The sequence below is a fragment of the Zonotrichia albicollis genome, chromosome 7 (genome assembly GCF_047830755.1).
Source record: "Zonotrichia albicollis isolate bZonAlb1 chromosome 7, bZonAlb1.hap1, whole genome shotgun sequence".
Classification (NCBI taxonomy): domain Eukaryota; kingdom Metazoa; phylum Chordata; class Aves; order Passeriformes; family Passerellidae; genus Zonotrichia; species Zonotrichia albicollis.
In genome coordinates, this window is record NC_133825.1 from 49,525,403 (window position 1) to 49,549,994 (window position 24,592).

The following is a 24,592-nucleotide window of genomic DNA, read 5'->3' on the forward strand; positions in this document are numbered from 1 at the left end:
GAAGGGATGGGATTTCATCACAGAATAGTGGGGGAATAGAAAACTATCCTGATTTTTATCTATGAAATAGATATGATAGATGGATGGATGGATGGATGGATGGATGGATGGATGGATGGATGGATGGGTGGATGGATGGATGGATGGATGGATGGATGGATGGATGGATAGATAGATAGATAGATAGATAGATAGATAGATAGATAGATAGATAGATAGATAGATAGATAGATAGATAGACAGACAAATAGATAAATAGACAGACAGACAGACGGACGGACGGACGGACGGACGGACAGATAGATAGATAGATAGATAGATAGATAGATCTGTATTATCTACAAAGATATGAGGTGAGTGCCCACTCTCATGTCTCAGGCTGAGACAAACCCCAATCAGAGAATTAACTCTGCGGAAAGTTCTGTTTAAGTGGGGCCAAAATCAACCTGAGAAATAAAAGCAAAAATTGAAATTGATTTATTGGCCATGGAAGTCTGCATTTTGCAGCCTTTAAACTGCACGTTGCAGCAGATTATTGTGCAAATACAGTGAAGTGCAAAAGAGGATGGGACTGGAGCAAGATTTGGACTTCTGAGTGTCTCAGCTTGGAGATCACATCTGTCTGCACAGGGATATCAGGCTGGGAACTGCAGGCATGTCTGCTCACTCCCACAGCTGTTTACAGCCTGTTTATCCTCTCAAATGAGCAGCCTAAGCCCGGCCTGGGTTGCTGGGGAAGGGGCTGCTGCTTTGAGGAGGAGCAGGCTGTTAATTGAGCAGCTCCTGTGCCCGGCTCGGCAATCAGTCTTCCCTTCCGTCGCTGCCCATGACCAGCAGCCTGCCTCCAACCTTCTGGCTGTCAGGGAAATTGTGACAAGGCAAATGTCAGATCATGTGGAGCCTTCTCAATGTTTTTGACCCCTTCAATCTGTTTTCCAGCCTGGGTATGGCAAAGAAGCTGTGTTGGACTAATTGGTTGTCTCTCTTCTCCAGGCAGCGGATAAAGTCCAGGTACATAATCTGATTCTTTTGGATGAGCAGCATCCTGTCTTTCACAGCTTTGTGTCATGTCAACCGCTGCGGGATTGCTCTGGAAAAGTCCTTTTTTGCCAAAGCTGGAGCAGAAGATGTAGAGATCCTACAGCCTCTCATCTGCCGGGGTTGAGCAGCGCCCAGCGGAGGCTGCAGCCCCTCTCTGACTGTTACCAAAAAAAATCTGATTCATCTTCACTGAAACACAAAATACTACAGCTGCCAGGAGGAAGTGATAGCTTGGAAATGCTGCACTTCCATTTTTTTTTTTGTTTTAACCGATACTCTGTGCTTTCAGGTAGAATATTCTGTGTTTGAAATGACCTACATAACCATTGAGCTTGATTTCACTAAGCTGCCCTGCTCTCTGCTCAGTCACCTTCATCCTGGACAGTGTTTTCAGGGCTTTTGAATTGTTTCCTGTCAGTAGCAGTAAAACAATAAGAGAATATCAGGCTGAATTTGGTGATCTGGGGAGGAATAAAAATACAGAGCTAAGAGGGAGCAGTGTTGGGTAAAACCAGCTGGAAACTTGAGAGCCAAATTGTCCCCAGACATCAGAAAATGGTGTGTTGTAGTTAACAGAATGATAGAATCATGGAATTGTTTGGGTTGGAAGGGACCCTGCACTGTCCCAGGTGCTCCCAGCCCCAATGTCCAGCCTGGCCTTGGGATCCAGGGGCAGCCACAGCTGCTCTGGGAATTCTATTCCAGCTCCTCCCCACCCTCCCAGCCAGGAATTCCTTCCCAAAACCCCATCTGACCCTGTAGTTCATGGTATCTAACCTGAACCTCCTCCCAGTTTAAAGCCATTCCCCATTTTCCTCCATCTTTCCTGTAGCTCCCTTCAGGTCCTGGAAGGCTGCATTTGGGTCACCCCAAAGCCTTTTAAGGAGGGGGAAGTACATCTGCATTTCCCTTTTAGCTGGGAACAGCCCCAAAACCCCTCCAGCCCTCCTGCACAAGCACACAGAACTTTTCAGAGCACACAGCCCCAGTTACCCCAACGCAGCGTTCTTGTTGGAGCATTAAAATTCAAGGCCTAAACACACAGTTGGCAATTGGAGCTCAGAACATGCACGTTGCAAATGTGGATATATCTCACCGAGTACACAGCCCATAAAATATGTAGTCTAAGATCACTCATTTATTTAAAGATGCTTTTTACCTCAGATGGAAAATGACACAAATCTAAATATTACAATGCCGAGTAATGTGTAACTGTCTGTGTGTTATAGCCTTAACACCACACTTTTGATGCAGAAGAGATATAGCAGCTGCACTTTAATTTCAAGCAAATTGATCCCAGATGTAAATGTTGTTTTGTTGCATGGAAGATAGTGCACAGGTAAAGCAAATATCATTGGTTTATAGTCCAACAGAGTGCTGCAACAGGATCCAGGCTCCCCTGCCCGGGCACACATAAAAGTCAGGAGGCTGTGGAGGAGACACTGGAAAGACACAGCTTTGCTTTCTACCCTTTAAAACCCAGCCACCTGTGATCTAAGGAGCTGTTTTGAAGCCAGGAAAGCGTCGTGGTTTGTCAATTGTCCTGCAGGCAAAAATCTAAATTTGGCTTGTTTTCCATCTCTTTCGCTGCGTGTTTTGTAGAGGAGGTTTTTCTCCCGACGTATTTGTGTTTGGCATGAAAAAATAAGAAAAGCCCCTGGATTTACTGACTCAGGAAACCTCTCCTTTAAAGGAAAAATAATAGTGGCAATTGAGCTTCACTTTGCCTGCAGATACCCCAACATCTGTGGCACCGTGGGCAATGTATAAACAGCAAAATAATTTCTTTATTGTCTCCTGCCTATGGAGGATGGCAAAGCCCAAATATCTTGCTGTCACAGCTCTGCTTTTGAACAACAGACCTTCTTATTTTTTTTCCTGAAGCAGAGCATCCTGCTCATCCAAGGAGGAGAAATTTCCATTTGGAGAGACAACTTACAAGGCATGGAGTGCCAGGACAACTGGCACAGGATTCTTTGCATTTCTGGTGCTTTCACAAAGGCTGAAATTCAGTAAAATTGTGGGAAAACTGTGTTTGTATCCTAATCAATCCTTCTAAACTGATGTTAAGTGATTGAAGTTAAACTTTTGTGAGTTCCTGCTTGCCAGCCATGCTGATTTAACTCCATTTCCTGCTGAATCACTGGAGACAGAGCAGTGCCCAAGGTGTGCAGTGGATGTGTGGCCTTTCAAACACCACAACATCTGGATAAATGTGTACATAACATACACAAAGGTAGTGCTGAAGGACAGGTACTTCTGCACAGTATTTTTTTCCCCTTGCAGTGCCAGGAATTGACTGAGCCTGTCACAGAGGTGTAGAAGACATGTACAACCTCGTTGTAGCAACTCCTGCAAGTATTTAGCAGTAACACATATTGACCATATTCAGAAGTCCTTACTCAGACAAAACCCAGGGGTCAGTGCAAGTCTCGATTAATCAATTTATTCAGGAGCAGCTCACTCTTTCGGGGAGGTTTTGATGCACATCCCTTTGCCAGAATAAAAAAATCAGGATTAAAATCTGGCCGGGACAGGGGAATACACAGGCAGTGCTCACCCACACAAACTCTGGGATTGCAGGTGTTGCAGGGGAGGAAATGTGGATTTTGTGGTGGCAGGAGGAGGCTGGGATGTGAGGGGAGGTGGCAGTGAGCACTCAGCCTGACAGAGCTGCTGTATAATAGCAGGGCACTCACCTCAAATCACAGGTTGTGAAAACTGACATTTCCATTCAAATTACTCCAATAGCCAACTGCTCCCCGGTGCAGCTCCTTCTGTAAGTGACACGGTGACAGTGATCCAGGAGTTTAACTTGCTGTTGTCTCGTTGCAAGCGGGATTACGGAGCTGGTGACATGCGTTAGGAGGATGGCTCCCGGTGCCGCTCATCGCGGGCAGCGGTGCCATCCCGGGGTGCCCGTCCCTGCTGGGAGCTGCCTCTGCCTGCCCCTCATCTCCTCCTCTCCGAATCCCACTCCACTCGAGTTTTCCTGGCACCTCCTGCTTCCTTGCACGTTTTTTTTCAAGTCTCTCTCTTTAATTATGATGGGCAGATCATCTGTTCCTGACACATGAGTGGCTGATGGCCGCATTGCTGGGCTCTCTCCTCTCCTCAGGGATGCCTCTTGGATTCTTTCTCTCTTTTCCTCAACTTGGCTTTCATTGCGAGCTGCCTTTTAAATTTCTGTCTAACCTTTTGAGCAGGAAACCTTTTCTGTCGATAAAATAAGCCAGCAGATTCTGTGATTTGAGGTGTTTTCTGCACACAGGCTGAAACTGTGGACAGGTTTCACCCAACTTTTGTGTCACATCACCACAAAACCCCTTTTGTTCCTTGTGCTCTGCCCAGCTATCACCAAACTGGTTTTGGCTCCATCCAGAATTTTGGCCTGTCTGTGCCTTAGGTATTCCTGACCTTCCCAAACCACAGCCACTGATGAGCAGGGGAGCAGAATCTGAGGTGGATTCTTTGCATCTCATGCTTAGAAGAGGATCCCAGGGCCCTTCCATCCCCACAGGGCTGGGAGAGGTCAGAGCAGGGTTGGGCTCAGGCTCTGGGTCCCCTTGCTCTGCCCTGGATGTTGCAGCCTTTGGGAATTCCAGCCAGCAATGGCAGCAGCCCCAGTCACAGATCTGAACATCTCCGAGCCCAAAAACCGCCCACATCTGGATCCCAGCCCGGACATCTTCCCTCCAAACTTGTGTTTGGAACTTGAGAGCCAGCAAATACATGGAACAGTTATTAAGGATAATGTAATTATAAACTGATGTTGATCTGCGCTTCTTTAATAAAAAATAGGCTTCGTTATGGTTGTCACAGTCAGAAGAATAATTAATGCCAACTTTTCATAGGGAATCATCACCTCCTTGGATAGGGAGTGACTGGAACAATATTTTGGAGCAGAGCCTTCAGAAGAAGACAAACTCCAGTGTGTGCTGAGTGCCTGTGAGTCACAGCCCTCCCTGCCTGACAACAGAAAATAAACCAAATATATCAACTGTTGATTCGACACCATGCGCCAAACGTGAGGGAAGATGTCCTGCTAAATTAGGATTATTCCATCATTTCCAAATCAAATTTTCATAGAAATATTGTCTCTTTAATGCCCTGCAAAATGATGTGGAGCCAACAGAGTCAGGGTCAGTTATCTGGGTATTTGGGATCCTGGAATGTCACACTACTCAAAGGTTATGCTTTGATCTTGCTTTGATGCTCATCAAATCACAGTAAGGTCTGGACTGAAAGAGACCTTTCAATATCACCCAGTGCCAGCCCTGCCATGGCAGGGACACCCTCCTCTGTCCCAGGGTGCCCCATGGTCCAAACCAGCCTTGGGCACTGCCAGGGGTGGAACAGCCACAGCTTCACCCTCGTTCACAGAGCACTGTTGGGTTTATTTCATTTTTGAAGACAAATCCAACTACTGAGACAAGGTTTGACCAAAAATGTGGAATTTGTAGGCTGAGCTCCCCCATCTCCAGCTGCCCTGGACAAACTCCAGCCCCTCAATGTCCATCCTGAGGGCCCTGAGCTGGACACAGGACTCAAGGTGGGCACAACTCTGTGTGACCAGGGAGCTCCTGAGTGTCCCAAGGCCCTGCTGCAGAGCAGAATTGCTGAAAAGCACGAGAACCTCCCCAAAATCACTAAACAAGCAGATGCTCAAAGCCGCCGAAGAACGGAAAACTACTGGAGCACAGAAAATAAATTTCAAATTTGGGGGTGCTGCAGCATTTGCAATTTCCATTAGAGAGACCATTTCTGTTACAGGCTTCGGATGAGGAATAAATTAAACCCAACCAGTTTAGTGAATATCCAGCTGCCTTCTGAAGTTTCAGAAAACACCACTTCCCTCATTGTGGGAGGAAACAAATCTCCCGTGGTCTGGCCAAAGGCGGAGGGAGAGCCCCGGGTTTGGGGCGAAGGAGATATTCCATAAAAATCGTGGCTTTCATGAAGATGAAGCACAGCAGAAGTAGCACAAAAGTGCTTTGATACGCTGCTGAATGGAGGATTAACTGCACAATGCTGTGAATTCACTGTGTCTCCTGTTTGTTTGCTGTTTGTTCGCGGTGCCAGCAATAAAAATAATGTTTGGCTGCTCAAAGTGCTAGAAAAGGGCTTTTTGGTGCCCAGAATGTGTTTGCCAGCAGGTGAGTGTGATGGGGAGGGAGGAAGAGGAAAGTTAGATTTCATTTATTTTCAAGGGTGGAAATTTAATGCTGGGAACCCAATTCATATTATATTTCTTATCAAAACTCTTATCTCTGCAACTGAGCTTGCACAAACTCCGTGAAAAAAAGAAAACAAAAAAAAAAAATAAAAACAAACAAAAAAAAAATTCCAAAAACCCCAAACAAAAAATGAAAACAAAACCACCAAACCCAGCTCGTGCAGCCTGGCAGGGTGGGTTATTTATAGCAGATCTCTGTCTTTTGTCAGCCTGGTGGGCTGTGGACGTGGCTCCCAAATAAACCCCGTTCTGTGCAGCAGAGGAGGAAGAGCTTTGGAGAGCATGGATGTGAGCTCATGGCCACGAGACAGAGAGGGCTGTGCCACAAAACCCTGCTGGGCAAGAGCCACCCCAATCTAATCATCAGCTCTGGTCGTCAGCGAGAGCTGTGGGAGAAGACGTTGCATAAAGCAGACACATCCAGGAAATAATGCCGGCCCAGTGCGGCCAGATGGAGTGGGGATATCCTGACAAAGCATTTGTTTTAATAAATGTTCAATTAAAATTATTTCTGTAGTGCAAGCATGGTCCAGAAGTAGTATGGGAATTAATAAGATTGCTGGCAGAAATAAACATTGGGGGGAGTTGTGTGCTAGTTAAAAATGACGGTTATAAAAAAATAAATCCTAATGTTTCTATAGGGTTGTTTTGTGCATGTGCAAACCGGGGAACCTTGGTCCATGTTATGTTTTCCAATTATAGTTTTCTGGTTTCTACCCTGGTATAATTCCATTTATGTGGGAATTTGTGGGTATGTGGATCCTACACTGTGTGGCCAGGGCTCTTCACACAGGCAAAACTGTGTAGGGGTTGAGCAAACCCTGAGCATCACGACATTTGTATTAGTTACAACCTCATCTCCATCCTTTTATTTGTTTATTTATCAAAATGTGTGCCTTATGTTGAATTTTTTTGAATTGTGTATTCAAAGTCTCTGTGTGCAGGGGGAATCCACCTGGAAACAACCAGAAATTGGAGGTGGCCATGTCAGGGATGGCTCTGACACAAATGAACAGGAGTCTGAAGATTCCAGAGCTGAGAAGATTATGTTTAGTTTTCATTTTTAAATTATTTACAGTTTAATTTAAACATTCATTTATAATAATTATATAATACTGTGCTGTATTGTATTACATTATAATGTGTAATTATTACATAGTGTTATATATTGTAATACACTGATATTATGTAATAGCTAATCATATAAATAAAAATTTAAAATTTAAATTTTTATTTATATTATTGGCTATTACATAATATCAGCATATTATTCTTTAATTTTGAAAGAAGACACTTGCTAATTATCTGGAAAAATCCTATAATACATAGTTTGGAAATTTTTTTAGAGGTGCTTCATTTAGTCCAGCAATGAGACCTGAGTGGCTATCCTGGATTTTTCCCTTATTTTGGACTTTATTTGTGTCCCCTGGCCCAGCTCCAGTGCCCTGTTGGTGGCAGCACCCGGGTGTCCCTTCCTGGCTGGGACAGCACGCATGGATACGGACCCACTGTGGTCAGAGATAATTAGATTTAAACTTTAGCAATCAATAAATCTTAAAACAGCCAAGTATTTCTAGAAAAAAGGCTTTGCAGAAGTGTCCCTGACCCAGAAAGAAAAATCCTTTTTGCAGTGTCTAAAATCCCTGGAAGTGGTTTTTTCCTGCCACATCTGGTGCTTCAGAGCCTCGGTGGCTGCTCCAGATGTGCCGTCCCTGCGGTCACCGGAGGGGTCAGGTGGCACAAAGGGACAGGACCCGGGGCTGTGCCCATGGAAAAGGGGTGTGGGGCACCCTGGGGACCCCCCCAGAACCCACCAGGGCTGCCCACCAGGATGTGCCCATGGAAAAGGGGTGGGGGGCACCCTGGGGACCCCTCCAGAGCCCCTGGCACCGCTGCCACTTCCAGGCCAGGCTGGACATTGGGCTGGAGCACCTGGGACAGTGGGAGGTGTCCCTGCCATGGCAGGGCTGGCACTGGGGGGATTTGGGGTCCCTTTCCAACCCAAACAATTCAAGAGACACCCCAAGATCTCAATCCCATTACAGAATTCCCAAATCCCAAAGCTCCCACAGCCACGGTGCCCAGTGGGCAGCTGGGACCCAGATCCCTGTTGGCCCATCTGAGGAACACCAGCCCGGGCTGCAAATATTCAATATTCCAGTATTCAAGGAGTTGGACTTTGCTGATTCTTGCGGGCCCCTTCCAGCTCAGGGTGTTCTGTGATCTGACAATATTGAAAATCCGGCTGCCAGTGTACCTGGGGAATGAAAACAAGGGGAAGGGAAACATTGGAATAAATTAAATAAGAAATCTATTCAGTGAAAAAAAGCATAATATGGGTTTTGCAGTACCTGAAAGCAGAGAAGCTAAAGACCTGTCATGAATGTGCTTCCAGGTGTGAGTAGCTACACACTGGAGCAGTCCTTGGGAGTGCACTGTGCTCAGGGGTGAAAAGCAATGTTGTGTCTTCACAAGCTTTGACTGTAGTCATTCGATTTATTTGTGACAGTATTATTTGTTCATTCCTAATGAACAAATATTGTAAATAATATCATTCCTTTATATTCTCTAAACACTGATAATAATAAAAGGTGAATTAATTTAAATATTATACAAAGCACAAATGCAGGCATTATACAGATGTGAGTTAACAGACTGAAGCAGCATTTTAATTTTCAGGCCACTACCAATGCCCCTGGCTCCATTGCCATTTTGGACATTGCTGTGTGTCTTCTAAATTATCTCATTAGTAAAATCCTCACATTAAAATCCTCACACCAAGTATTAAAATGTTTTGCTGTTTCCTGGCTCCAGGTGCAGACTGCGCCCCTTTAAAGCCGGTGCATCCCCCCCAGTCACTGCAAAAGGAGGAACAAATAAATAAATAAGTAAAGAGGCAGATAGGTAAATAAATAAATAAATAGATCAGGTAATTTAGTACTAGAAAGTTAATTCAGGGGACCTCTAACCTTTAAACCACCACGTGACTATTGATTTTCAATATCAGGCTGGCCCGTGCCACCCTGAGCGTGTAGAGCAGCAGATTCCAAACAGTTTTTTCCTTATCAGCCCAGTCCCCGAGTACTTGTGCATTAAGACAACAAATACCGGTGGCTCCCAGCCTGTCACATGGACGTGCTGGGCCTCTAATGAACTCGGGCTCTTGGCAAGCAGATCATGGCAAGGGGGCTCCCCGGGGCCGCGCCATGGCCGGGATGGAGGTGGCCAACGCTGGGGGGATGCGCCGTTGAGGTGAGCTCCAAAACCCCGCTGCCCTGACCCCAAACCACCCCTGCTTCCTGTTGAATTCCATCCCTCGTGTCTGCAGGGATGCTGAAGCTGCTCTTCCCCACCCAAGGGGCAGATGGAGACGGAAGGAGCGGCGCTGCTCTGAACCCCGCGCCTGGATTAGCCGGTAATTCCAGGACATGCTGCTGGAAGCGCCTTCCTCCCTCTGCAATCAGCAATTAGCGCAATCAGGGCCACGCGTGGCGTTCCCAGCCCCGATGAAGATGTGCTTCCACCCTTCTGCCTAAAACACGACTTCCTCCTCCCCTCCTCGGCCTCCAGCTTTATTGATTATTGGAAATGTTACATCCCGGGGAGGAAAATGTCATTGCTTTAAATACCAGCATTAACAGTTGGGAAAAGTTCTTTTTCACCCAGGCGTGCGTGATGAAGAAAAAATTAAACAATGGGAAAGATGGGGAAATACGTGGAATTTTAAAGGAAAAAAGAGTGGTTTGTGTGTTGGTTCAACCGAGAGGGAGCTTCCCCCCACTTAAGTAAGCGAGCACATCTCGTACTGGACTTTTTTACTGGAACAGTGAAATATATAATGAAATCCAACAAGGAAACTGGAAAAACAGCCAAATTGGTGCAGCAAAGTGGTTAATAGGATCATTAGCCTCCTCGCTGTATTTTTTTGGACATTGTGTGCCTGTACCGTAGTCCTCGAGAGCAGATTGCAGGAACAGGCTGACAGTTACCCGCTAACTCAGCAGTGCTGGGTGCAAACTGCCATCTTCCTGTGGATTTACAGCTGCCACTTCTGCTACTTCAATTAGTTCTATAGCACACAGATGTTGCTTAAATGTTGCTGCTAATGATACTGCAATAAGCGTAAGATTCATGCCATATTTTGAGGCACGTAAATTTCTCAAGTGGCACAATTAAAGTGGAAATATTAGGTGGGGAGAACTTGGCAGTCTCTCCAACTTGGAAAGCGCACCCGCTATGCAATAATGGGTCAAAAATTCATTCAAGTTTTACTGCTGTTCAGAGTTTTAAAAGACTTTTCACAGTTGAATGCAAAGTAGTAAAAAGCAGAGTATTAGGAAATGAGAATGCTGTTGTGTTATTCAGACATGACTTTTTAATTTCCAATTGGAATCACGTGCCCGCCGCGGCCGCGAGGGCCGCGCGCTGCCCGGCCGCAGCACCGCGGTGCAGGAGGAATAAATCAAAAGTTTTCTTTAATACTGATTTAATTGAAGGTTCGGCGTGCTGGTTGTGTTAGCGGGGGGAGGGAAAAGGAAAAAAAAAAAAAAAGAAGAAAGGAGAAAAAATGGTTTCCTGAATCACACACAGAGACAGCATCAATCATTTCCGAAGCCAGATGTAGCCTCCAAACTGCAGCCTGACAACACATCTCCTGTTTGTGCAGCCACCAGGCAATTATTCTTTCCATTATATCTCCCAATGACAGATCTCCAAACCCAGGGCTGTAAAAATTAGAGTTTGGGCTTACACAGTTGTGTCGGGTCTTAAAAAAAAAAAAAAAATAAGAAAACTTATCATGGCTGCAGTGTTTATGAGCTTGTCAAAGTACATGTACATAATTTTCATCAGAATTTCTTTTACCTCATTTCCAATCCTTCAGGATTAGATTTATCAGCAGCTCTGTGCCGGCGTCCGAGCGGCTTTTCCACCTGCGAGCCTGTTGGGGTGGCTCTGGTTGAGAAATGTAAAAAGATTTTCTTCCCCCTCATCTTTTCTTCCTCTTCATACCCATCACTTAATTCATCATTTTCTTCATCTTCGTTTTTTTTTTTTTTTTGTAACTTGCTTTATTTTAGTCATTTTGTCATTTTTTTCATCATTTTCCTCATCTTTTTTTTTACCATATTTTCATCGTCACCATTTATTTCACTTTCTTCACCATTGTTTACATTTTCTTACTTTTCATCATATTTTTCTTCATCTTCATTATTTATTTCATCATTCTCTCAATCATTTATTTCATCACTTTGTTAAATTTCATCATTTTCTTCGTCTTCATATTTTTCTTTACCATTTCCTTCATCTTCCCTCAAATATTTCTCTTGCTCAAATATTTTTGCAGTGTACTGCCTTGGCTCTCCATCAAATTTAGGTGTAATTTTTAGAAACACTGTGGCCTGTTTGGTACATTCATCACTGTGAATTTGTCATGAGGAAGAAGCACCAGTGGCAGTGCTAAACTGGGCAGCAAACCCAGAGCTGGAAATCCACACATTATTTCCATTTAATGTTTAATTTATTTGAACTGGGGAGAGATTATCAGGCTAGCGCTCATTTGGAAAATTCAGTATGGGTAGTATGTTAAGGATGAGGTTAAATCTTAGGAAAAGCCATCATTAGTAAATTAAGGCTGATGAACATCAGCACCTCACATCTAAATTACTGATTTTCTACCCCATTTCCATTTGTCTGCGTGGCTCCATCCCACTCCTGCTTGGGATTATGTGATAATATTTAATTTCTTCCCAATATCCCGTCTAACCCTGCCCTCTGGCAGTGGAAAGCCATTCCCCCCTGTCCTGGCACTCCAGACCCTTGTCCAAAATCCCTCTCCAGCTCTCTTGTATTTTTTTTCTCTTTATGAACACAACTCTGAAAATCAAAATAGCTTTCCTTGATTTCCCCTCTAAAAAAGCATCCAGCATTGATAAATGAGCATACTTTGAGCTCTTCCCTGCAGCAGCAACTGAATTTTTTTACAAATTAAAGCTCAGATGGAGAACAAAAACCAAGCACAACTTCTAATTTTGGTTTTCAGGAGAAAAGCTGCAGAGGTCTCTGATTTGCTGGTGAAGGTGGAGTCAGGATGTGATGATTTTATGGGATTTACAGAAACAATGTCCTGTCCTTACATAATTTCTTTTCTGCGATTCATCATAGGTTTTTGTCTTCCAGTATATGAGTGGTCACCTGTGATTTGTGTTCCAAAGGAGTAAAAATGGAGCAGCAAAAAGGTAGCTGGGCTCCAAATGTCACACCCAAATTATGTGTCCGAGTTGATGCAAGAATGTTGCTGTGGGATTATGTACTGATTTACTCACCACACGATTTAGGGGGGAAAATCAAATTAAATCTTTGTAATTACCTCAGCCACCACCAGCACGGGTTGTGTTTGTGCTCCCTGATGGACAGACCAGGCCAGGGTGTCGCTGGTGCAAACGCCATGCAGGGACCAGCAGGGACATGGCAAAGTGGCCCTTGAACTTCCCAGCTCCCAGGATTTGCTGGAAAGACTTTTCTGTGCAAAGACTTCCTAACTCCGTCCCACTCTGACTTTGGCAGTTTGTTTCTCATCTCAAGTAGCCTCTGTAATCTATTATGGTATATAGGCCAGCCTGATCCCCCCCTCGCTCCAGCCTATGTCCTCTTTCTATTTAGGAATTAATTATGATGCTATCTCATATAACTCATTAGTATCAATTAATTCTTCCCCTTTCATGATTTTATATAGCTAAATTAGATTGCCTCTTAGGAACTTCATAATCGCTGCTGGACTCATTTAGACATATCTTTTTTTTCCCCTTCTCCACCCAGTTTCACTTGGGCACGGGCTTGTGGTGGTGGGAAATGCCCCATCCCATCCCATTCTGGGGGGACAGTGCCCCTGTACCCCATCAACACCATCTCTGGCCTCACCTCGCCCATAATTCTGAATTCTGGCAGGCTTTTTTTATTACTATTTATTCATTTGGGGTCTGCACAAGATGTTATTATTGGTTTATCAGGGTGAGTGGGAAATATTCCATCATTTGGCCAAACCACTGCGAATTCTCTTGCCCTTAAGCTCACCACAGGGACAGGCAGGGAGTGGAGGGAGATGCTCGTTTTCCCTGTTCATCCTGGCGGGGTGTTAAGTTTGAAATCTCAGCTTTGCTGGAATTCACATGTCCATATTTAACTGCTTCACTGCTTACTGGCACGTCGGATCCAGCCAGGGAAAAAAAAGCAGGAATATGATTGAATATATCTGGCAGGACCTGATATTCCCACTCATTTTGAATCTGATCCAACAGCAGCCAAGGCAATTAAAAACAAGTTTTTCTCTGGCGAAATGAGTTGCAAAATGCCCCCAGCTGCATGATGTAGGAAATACACCTTGATTTTACTAATTGCTCTGCCTGTTCCTCGCTGGGGCGGATCCAAGGCGGCTCCCCAGGTTGCACATCGTGTATTCCAAGGAGCTGAGCCTGGCTGGGGTGGGTTATCCCCCTCCACGAGCCCGGGATGAGGCGCTGAGTGAGGGCTGGTGAAAGGGGAGCGGATTCGCTTTGCTGGAAACATCAAACATCCAACATCATCTGCCATCCCTGGTGCTCCTGGGGCTGGCTGCGGAGAGCTTGGGCTCAGCCTCTTGCTGAACAAAGGCCAGCCTGGGGTAGGTGCAGCTCAGCTTTAGTGAGGCAGCAAAATGCAGCCCAAAGAGAAGAATTTCAGGAGACCAGCTGGTGTGGAGTCACAGCTTTGCCCTCAGAGGCTGGAACTGAACTGTCCCAGCACTGTCACCAAACCCCTGAGATCTCCCCTATCACATGACCTCCAAGGAGTTGGAACTTTTTTTTAAATCTAATGATTCGAAAGAAAAAAAATCTAAATCATTGCAGGCTGCAGCACCCACAGGTGTGTGATGGGCTTGGAGCAGCCTGGCCAAGCGCAAGGGGTTAGGAGTGGATGAGCTTTGAGATTCCTTCCAACACAAACCATTCCATGACTCTGTGATGCTACATCTCCTTTACATCACCTGGTAATGGGAAAACACGACCCAAAGATGTTCCCCAGTGCAGGACAGAGCTGGGATCAGCCCTGCTCCCCACAGCAGCTTTGGGAGAGCCCAGATGGGGATGCCTGCGTTGATCCCAGGTTCCGCTGGCTCCATACCCAGTGCCAGCTCCAACAACAGGGCCGGGGACAGGAGGCTCTGCTGGGACACACGAGGAGATTTGGACCAGCAGTCTGAGCAGTGGGATTGCCAAATCCCAATTCAGGAAGATATGGGCCTAGGGAAGGGAAAAAGAAGGGCGGGTTTCTGTGAAAGAAGAGGAAAAGCCCAAAGGCCGAGGCTCCCATGGTGACTTTATTTAGGGACACATTCAGATATGAGCCTTTCTCCTATTGCTCCTCTGACATCTGGCTGCTCACCACCCTGCCCCAAACACCCACTTCAGGGGCATGGCAAGGGGAAATAAAAAAGAAGGAAAAAAGAAAGAGGAAAAAAAGAAAGAACCCAAAACTTTACTAGAAGGACAAAAAAAATTTTTTTGAGAAAAGCACAAGTCTGTCTCCCTCAAAATGTATAGAAAATTCAATCTTATCTCCATTCAAGATGTTTTTCAAACACAATTCTCACTGAAAATGAGGGGAAATGTACTGTCTGATCTATCTTTTATTAATTTTTCTCTGAGAATGTCAGCTCATTCTCCTAAGGGGAGATTATTCCCATTATCAACAAATTTAACTGTTTTTGTTCAAATCTAAGAGCGTTACTGAATTTGCACTTCCTTTGACTGATCACGGAGCTCTCCCTATTATTTAATTTATTTACATTCATGTATGCAATTATATTTTGTAATCTGATTATGTGGTTTATATCTTTGTAGGGATGAGAATGCAGAATGTTGCATTTCTTTTTTATTATATGAGTTGTCAAGTTCTTTTTGGATGGAAATGAGAGTTCGGTACCGCTGCGGTGAGAGCAGCATTAATTCCATCAGTTAACCAGACCTACCAAAATAGTGCTGGCTGCAAAATCAAGGAGCATATTCTGCACCTGAATGATAAATTTCATTAATTAATTTGACTGATAAAGTTAATATGCAAAGCAGATATTATTATCTATAGTAAAAAAAAAAATTAATAGGTGGTTTCTGATCATCACATCCTTAAGATATTAAAACCCAGCAGATCTTATCCTTTGGAATTTATTTTTTATTCATAGATAGGGAGAGGAATACACATTTTCTGCTCTTCCAACTCCCAATCATGTCTTCAGTTCTAAGTGAGTTTGTCATTGAGCTGAACCAGATGAACACATTAAAGTGAAGAGGAGAAAACCAACCCAAGTCAGCCATTTCTGAAATTGCTGTCACCAAGTTTGTCACAGCAAAAGCTCTGACTGCAGGTGCTGAGCTGGGTCCTGCCAGCTGGGTCATCTGAACCACCTCGAGACAAGCCCACAAAGCGTCATCTGCCTAAAACACTTTTGCATTTAATCTGAATTATTTATCCAAGTTATTTTCCTTGGGTTCCTTCCCATGGCAGGCTCTGCATCCATAGGTTCTTTTATAATACTTGGGGGCTGCACCTGGCCAGCATGAGCAGAGCTTTGCTTCTGGTAGATGCTTTCCAGGCTTATTTTAAAAAAGAATACCAAATTAAAAATTATTTATTGCATATTTCTGGTGTACATCACTAATGTAAATATGGGTCAACTGTATTTTTTTAATTAATTTCTGTATTTCTGTGTTTATTCGTGTATTTATTATTTTTGAGCCATTCCAGTTACTTGGTCATGGCCTTTTACAACCATCAACAGCAGGGCATTTTCGAAATCTTTGTGTTCAATACCCTGAATAGGTTGTTCCAGGACACAATTTTTTGTTATTAGGGCTGCTCTTAGTCTGTGTTTTCCCTGTGCTCTGCCACTGCTCAGGGCTGAGCTGCTGAAGGATCCTGGCAAATCCCTGGTTGGGGATATACAGGTATGGAGAAGGACTGAGATGGGCAAGGATGGCTTGGACTTCTGTAAAACGTTATTTTAGCAGGTTTGGGCCAGTTAATACTGGTTTAGAGTTTGAAAGGCCTCTGAGTAGCTTTCCAATTTAAAAAAAACATCATTTGTGTTTATATTTTGCTAAGTACTGATATCTTTGGGCCCCTGCAGCTCAGGCTTTAACCTCTCCAGGGATTTGTTAGGATTTGTTAAGATTTGTGAGGTCCAGGGTCCTCACCCATGGGCTTGGCTTCACCCCTTGGTGCCTCAGAGCCTCTGGCTGGTCCCTACCCACTGCTTGGCCCCTGTAAATTCTTCAGGCTGTTCTTAAGGGGTGAAATAAGTGAAGAGATAGTTGAGGAGAAATCTTGGAAGTGCTTGCAGAGATCCTTGGGATACTACAGCAATTTTTTGGATTCATGACCTACTCTAAGATGAGACATACAGATAAACAAAAAAGGTGAGGAAGCACCATGGACTGAACTGGTCTGCCCAAGTAGACTTATGAAATGGTTATTAGAGGTTATATTATTATTATTATTATTATTATTATTACTCATTACAGTTTCTTTTATGTCTGTGGACACAAGAGCCTGGACCTAGAGCCGTCCTAAGGAGGAAAAGGGTCCCTGGCACAGGTGCCCAGAGCAGCTGGGGCTGCCCCTGGATCCCTGGCAGTGCCCAAGGCCAGGCTGGACACTGGGGCTGGAAGCACCTGGGACAGTGGGAGGTGTCCCTGCCATGGCTGGGGTGGCACTGGGGGGATTTGGGGTCCCTTCCAACCCAAACAATTCAAGAAACACCCCAAGAACTCAATCCCGTAACAGAATTCCATGGCACAAGGAAGGAGATCATTAAAAACAATTTTATTGGGTTTCATTGTACAATTTTTTTTCACATCTTCCTCCTTTCTTGTCTCCATCTTCCCCTTCGTATTTCCATCCCATGTTTCCTTGTAGATACAGGGCAACTCTCGACTGGCTGTGCTACCCACACCAACTCCAGTCTCAGTTTCCTTTTTTATCACTTGATATTTCTATTTTAGATTTTACACAGTAGGAAATCTCTGACTTTTTCTGGTTGAAGCAAAGCAGCTTTCAGATAATTTCCTTGCACCCTCACCACCTCTATTCAGTACTTGCTTTTGCTACAAAGTCATTTCTCAAACAGCTTAATTTACTTAAAGATAAGTGCAAACAAAGAGTCACATAACTAAAATCCTCTAAAAGTTTGTGGGCACCAAAAATGTACAATTTTGTGACTAATTAATTGCACCTTTTAATTCATTATGTCCTTTGAGTAATAGCACAAAGCCAACAAAGAGAAAACAAAACCATTAACTGCAACTGTTGCTTTATTTACATGTTTAAGAAACAAAATCTTTGAGAAATAAAATCAAGCCACAACTGTATCACCTTTGTCACTGTTATATTCCAGCTGGCCAAAGTGCTCCAGTGAGTCACCCCTGAAGCAGGGTCCCAGACCAGGAGGTCTCAGCTCCTCCATCTGTTAATTTTGACCTGAGCACTGAGCAATTATATTTGATATTTCATCTAACATTGAAATTTAGCATTGCACAGGAGAAAGGGAAACGGCTTGGGTTTCATTATTTGATTTCTACAATTTTAAGTTCTAGGACAGTTCATTTAATTACAACTTTAGTGTTTTATGAAGTATCTGGGTAGAGTTTTGAAGAACACCAGCAACTTTTAAAAACTTTTTTATGACTTGTGGGACTTCAGGAACGTTCCTCCTTTGTATGCTTTAGTTTAGAGGTTGTTTGCATGCCCTGACTCCAGACTGGATGCTTTCTCTTCCTTTCCCTGTAAAACTTAGGGCACTACATCGAACAACGACAAGTGGCCAAAAAGGAAGGGAAGGGAAAAAAAAAAAAATCAATTTGTAATCTGATTTGAGGGGTTTTGATTTCCTCTGATGAGTTTCAATTTCATTAAAAGCAACCTTATTCGCACATAAAAGAGCTCCTTGAAGGGTAAAGCGGGGAATTGTCTCAGGGAGGATAAAGCAGCGGCGCTCCTTTGTGTGGTTTATCCAGGGCATTAATTTGGGGCGCGGCGCGCGCGGACGGGCGGGTGTGGGTTATCGGCGCCGCGATCTGCGCGCGGGGGAGGCGCTCACAAGGGCTCGCATTCAGCCACCACTGCGGGCCCTATTGACACCTGCGTTATCAACAGCCCTTATTATCTGCTTAGCGGCGGGTCGCAGCCCGCCGGTGACATAATAAGCTACAAATCACTGGTGGGGCCTTTCTGCATTCTCCTAATTGTGTGTATTCTCTGGGAAAAAATTATCGCCGGGCCTCTTGTCTTGATGAGAAATTGACATTTTCTGGCGGAGCCTGGCGAGGACTATGCGGGGAGATAAGACTTATAGTTGTTTTAAAGGAGTGCAGCCATTCTTTCAGAGGCCTCTTTATTGCTCTAGTTGACCCACTTGATGAGTATGGATTTCATGAGGTCTTTTTCAGCATTTGAACTATAAAAGGTTCAGAATGACACCACCCCTTATAGACAAAAGATAACCTTGCCCTTTGAATATATTGATTCTTTATTAACTAGGCTGTTTAATGCAATGAAATGAGGCATTAGATTGAAGCCTATTTCAAGTGCTTTGAATAATCTTTAAAAGCTTGAAAGACTTTTAAAAGCTGCTCTGCAATAATTGGCATGTACTTTTAGAGACTCTTATTCCTTCGTTTTGATTAAGGAATTTTTATCATCTTCCTGTGTCTAAACTCACTGTGGGCTGACACAACATATTTCCTCAGCAGGGCTCTTACCCAGATGTGTCGTAGGTGGCGGATTGCTCTAGGAATTGTCATATGTGGGTTTTCTCCTTTTGTGTTTTCCTTGCATTGAAAGTTAGAGGAACCATTTAGATGCTCATTATTCAAACCTTTGAAATAAAACTAAAAGGAAAAGTGCCAGTAGGCATCATGCAGACTTTCATCCCTAAAAACCAGCTTATTTTTTAGTGGGATGCATCTGATTATGCCGCCTTTTAAACACGATACACAGACACGCACTCAGAGTGGAACAGTTTTCAATGCATAATAATAATAATAATAATAATAAAAAAAATAAATAATAAAAATAATCCAAAGTGTTCTGAAGATTTAACACCTTTTTTTATCAAATCAGTTTTCATCTGACATGAAAACTATGGAAATGCTGGAGAAGAAAGGAAGCATGGTTAAAAATCCTGGTTTTCCTGTAGGTTGTGACAGCAGTGACTGAGTTTTGCCTTCTCCCCACTCCATCCCTGAGCCACGGGCAGCTGAGGAGGGGCTGGGACACTCAGTGTGTCCTTTGGCACTGGATCCACACACACCACTCCATCCCTTCACTTTGGAGCTCCGAGTTTCTCAGTGCCCTCTCAAAGTTGTCAGCAGCCCTCTGATTAATGACCAGATCAAACTCCAGAACAAACTCCCCATTTCACCACCACAGGCACTCACATTCCTCTGCCAGACCCAGGCTCCTGTGGAAATGCCCTTTTTTTGGTGGTGCTGGTCACACACAAGGATACAGGAGCACATTTGGTGTCTGGGATGGGGAACTCAGACCTGTACATCAGGCAAAGCTTTGCAGCTCTCTCCAGCTCCGAGGCTGCATGTGCCCACCTCGTTATAAATATATTTTTGCACCCATTATATGTGCATTGCACATATTATGGCCCAGAGGATGAAATATTTGTGCTCAGTATTATAATTAGCAAAAGAATTTGCTTCCTTCTCAGCAGTTGAGAGACGAGCACGTCGACCTTCAGTGTCAAACCACCACATGGAAAATTTGGGTTGTGCTTTGTTTAAAATAACTTTTCCTGTTTACAGACTTTTACAATATGATATTAAAATAGTAAAAGGAAAAAAAAATCTATTGTTACCTTTGCTTTACAAAAAGCCTGTCTGAAGCGCACCGTTTTGGTTAAATAAGAAAAAGAGATATTCTGCTGTTATCTTCACAAAAAGTGAGCAGTTTTGGATAAATACTTCACCGAGGCAGAGCAACAAGTGATTGCCCCTGCAGAGCAGAGATCTCCTTCCTCATCCTCCTCCCAGGGAATTGGAAAGACCACGTCAAGGGTTTGGGATTTTTCATAACAAAGGAATAAAAATTCCGATATTTAGAAATGAAACCCCCAGTGTTGCGTTATTTCGTTTAGTGTTTAGTCACTTTTTTTAATAATCAAACCAGATAAAATTACTAAAAATGAAATTCACAGACAAGAAATACTTTAATTAAATATTGTGTAAAATGAACATTTTTTTATACAGTTAAATATATGAAAAAATGTACAGATAAAACAATCTTATTGTAGGGTTTTTAACAGTAAAATCTACCATTTAGTGAAGCTTTCCGTCTGGAGACAATGAAGCAATGAGTGCATTGACTAATTAATCTAAAACACAAACAGATTGCATTTATGAAGGAACTTGCAGACTTTCTTAACATGTACACGTGACCTCTTTTTTAATTTTTTTTAGAGCAAAACCTTACTTAGACAAAATATAACGGAGGCAATTCAGTTCCAAAGTGACTTCTCAGGCTTTCCCACCTTGGCCATGCTCACAGAGCTGTGCTACGCTGAACCCTTCTTCTAAACCTTCCAGAAAAGCTTGACTAAAATGTGCATTTATTTTTTGCCCAAAAAGAAAAAAAAAAAAAAACAAAAATAATAATAAAAAAAAAATTTAATAATAATTAACAAAATGATCCCTCCTTTTTTGGTTAAAAGGTGAATTCTGCTGCAGTTTGCAACGTGTTTTGCAGTGCTGCGCTGGCAAAGGATTTAGTGCAAAGTAAAAATAAAAACAACTCCACGTTTTCTCTGGCTGGATTTGGCACTGAGAGCCACGGAATACAACGGAGGTCATTCCAGTTTAAAAAGTACCGTCGGCTACGGGTTGATTACAAAAAGTTCCCTAAAAAAAACCCCAAGAAACCTAAATAAACAACTCCCAGATATTAAAAATTCGGTGTGATCCTGATTTCCCGTGGAACCTTCCCCGGTTTTGAGCAGAGCAGGGTTTGGGAGAATGCAGAGTGCAGCAGAAAATCGACACGTAAAGGAGTGGCAGAATTGTACACCGGGATTGTGCTTTTTTTTCCCCCTTAGTTTTTACACCAGAAATCATCCAAATGAAGTCGTGATTAACAATTGTGGTGTAAGCCTGTGATAAAACAGCACAAAAGTTCTTCAAAGAAGTTCACTTTTAAGGCATCAGAGAAGTTCATGTGGCAAACATTTTAATTAAAACATCAGAAGTGAATTTATTTTTAAACTTTAGGCCTCTGAATTTTTCCAGTAAACACAGTTCAGCTATGTGGCAAAGTCATGGGTGGCAGCTAAAAAATGACTTTTTACAATCTTAAAAAAAAAAATTAAAAATAAAATTAAAAAAATAAAGAAAATAAACAAACAGAAAAGAAAAAAAATGCAACCACAAAATAGATTCATCTTTTCTGTGGCTGTATCACATGCACATATTCTACTAGTATTCATTACAGCCATGTGGCACAATTTTGATTTGACTATACAACAAACGACTTCTTCTTTCAAAATTATTTGTTCTGATAACTTAAAAATAATATAAAAATAAACAATGAATTTGAATTTTTGAAAAAAAAATTAAAAAAAGAAAGGATGGAAAGGCTAAACAATAGCAACCTTATGAAGTACAAATGAAATGCACAGACACTGATTTATTTAAAAGAAAAACATGAAGGCAACAGTTCTTGGCTTAATGCTATTTTCAGCATCACGATACCAGGCCAGGACAAAAACCAATACATACAAGAACATAAAAAAAATGATGAAAAGCAATATACAAAATTTCAAAGATAAATACAATATTTATAGTTGATATGTTACAAAATAAATTCCCTTAGTGACTGCAAGTGTTTATGTGAAAGAAAGTGTTGCAATGGATAAGACTATTTTATTCCTTATAGCGGTCATAAGGAATAAAATCTGCTTTTTTTTTGTCTAAATATTTAAGTGGATCTGAAAAAAATTCAAGACAAGTGTATAAATATTTAGCTACAACTTTGGCAAAATCACAAAAGTCTACAATTTTATAACCACATACAAAACACATTAGGGAAGAAGGATCTAGAAGTCAAAAGGACAATTTTCTGGTACAAGAAACATAGACTTCACAGTAGCCTAAAATGCAATAGTATACAGTGCTAGCAAAAGTTGAAAAAATGTTGCAGATCACACTTGCTTAACAGGAAGCTCTAGCAGTGGAAGTATATTTTTTTCATTTTTTTAAACCAACAGACAGTAGCAATTTCTTTTTTTTTTTTTCTCTGTCAGTGTGCTTGTTGAAGGCAAGAGAATTCAATATCAAAGTTACAATTTCTAACTACAATAAGTTACAAAGTTCCATTTCATTAAGATGAAGTTAAGCAACGATAAACCCCCCCGTGCCCGCCCCCACGCCCCGGTTTTTTGTGTGGTTTTTTTTTCTAATCATATATTCATCCTTTTTTTTTTTATTCTTTTTTTTTTCCAGTTTGATGGCTCATAACCTCCTTGGCCCCCTTTTTTTTTTTTTTCCACCACAAAAAAATATTTCACATTATAGAGATACACAACCATTGTGAATCTAGTTATGAGTACAGAAAAATGTTCGGAGGCATTTTTCATCAGTGTTTCATGATAATCAAAATGGTGCATCCACAAAGTTTCTCCCAACACATAGCAAGTACTAGACATAGCCAAGACGTAATCAGAAACTTTATACAAAATAGGCGTCGCTTTTTCCTTATTCTCCAGGACTGAGAAATGTGAAAATATGAGAAAAATTCAGTCAATAAAATGGAATTGTTCATGAAGAAGTAGGTTGTTTTGCATGTAGATTCTTAATAGTTTAAATAAAATCTTTAAACAAAGTCTTTTTTTTTTTCCTTTTTTGTGGGGGTTTTTTTTTGTGGGTTTTTTTTTTAATTTTTTTCCTGTAGCATTTTCGATTTTGTTGCTGATTCCGCGTGAAGATACTGCTTCCATCAGCATGTCTTAATATACTAAACTTGTCCCCTAAGCCCATCCTCTGCAGCTCGGTGCTACGGTAGGTAAACAAAAGTGACTTTACATTGGCGGGACTACAAGCCCGGACATGGCTAAAAGAAAAAAGAGAAGAAAAGGAGCTGTTATTGGCACGCTGGGCTCAGAGCCACGCAGGACAGGCAGGGAGGATGCAGAGCATCCCCAGAGCAAGGACCACGGATGCTCCTCCATGCAAATCACCCCACACAGCCTCTCCTCGAGAAAGGAGCTCTGAGGGCAGAACATCCCAGGCTCAATTCTCTCCAGGCTCATGACAACTCCTCTGGCTGAACCCCCATCCCTTGGGGGCATCCCCAACAATCACCTCTTCATGGCCTGGGCAGAAAAACTTCATTTTCTGCTATTCTACTTCACGATAAAAGCAGGACTGAGCAAGCCAAGGACTCTCCAAAACCAAAACCAAGAGCTCTAAACCCTCTCCCAACCCTAGAGCTCAAACACCATAAAAAGACATGATATTAATACCCCTGACCAGTCATATCCCGGAGTTTCTTAATAGAAAAAGACTGAGATGCCAACAACCACTGTTTTTTCCTAGTTAACTCTTTGGTAGAAGCACAGCTCAGACAGCCTTTAATTTTAGTGTTGTTTAATTTTTGCCGTAATGATATTTCTCATTAATTTATGTACAACAGATATTAATAAATTTGTTCGTGTAGCGATGTGAACTTCAATTTCTCAGTTCATTAATTTCAACAATATTAATTTATTTCAGATTCGCCGTTGCAGCTTTATGGTTTGGAAGAGCTGGGTCTGTACACATTTCATAGGTAACACCACCAAAACCAGCACTGCTCCAACAGCCCAGAGCAGCCCCTGGTCCTGCCAGAGCCTTTTGTGGATTTGGATGGAGCTAAACCTCTCTAAAACACAGCTTAGGTGATATTCGTGAAACAGGATAAAAATCTTCCAACTCTGCCGTTTTTCTCCCCAATTAAACGTATCCAAAATATCAAAATCAAAACTGAAGTTATAATTTTGCAACATTCTTCATAATGAATTTTTTAAACCTAATCAGCAACTTAAGTTACAAAATTTAACTGGAGAACTGTGGTTATATTGGCAGAGAGCCTTTCTGCACAAAATATTCAGTTTCCTTATCATGTTTTCAGAGAATCACAGAATCATTTAGGTTGGCAAAGGTCTCAAAGATCACCAAGTCCAATCTGTGCCCAATCCCCACCTCACAGGTGACACATAATGTCACCTCCAGCAATTTCTCTGGACTCCTG

At 42.6% G+C, this 24,592-nt stretch overlaps 1 protein-coding gene across 9 annotated transcripts in view; it reads right to left on the reverse strand.

The window, feature by feature from the left end:
* Positions 1 to 20,503: 20,503 nt before the first annotated feature.
* Positions 20,504 to 24,592, reverse strand: part of EBF3 (EBF transcription factor 3) — a 123,192-nt gene continuing 119,103 nt past the window's right edge. For 8 of the 9 annotated variants that reach the window (XM_074545416.1, XM_074545415.1, XM_074545417.1 and 5 more), the window contains exon 16: positions 22,944 to 23,413. In XM_074545416.1, the coding sequence (XP_074401517.1) occupies positions 23,382 to 23,413 (32 nt within the window). In that variant the 3' untranslated portion in view covers positions 22,944 to 23,381. Of the gene's footprint in view, positions 23,414 to 24,592 lie in introns of all 9 variants that reach the window. The other variant, XM_074545419.1, reaches the window with a different exon arrangement.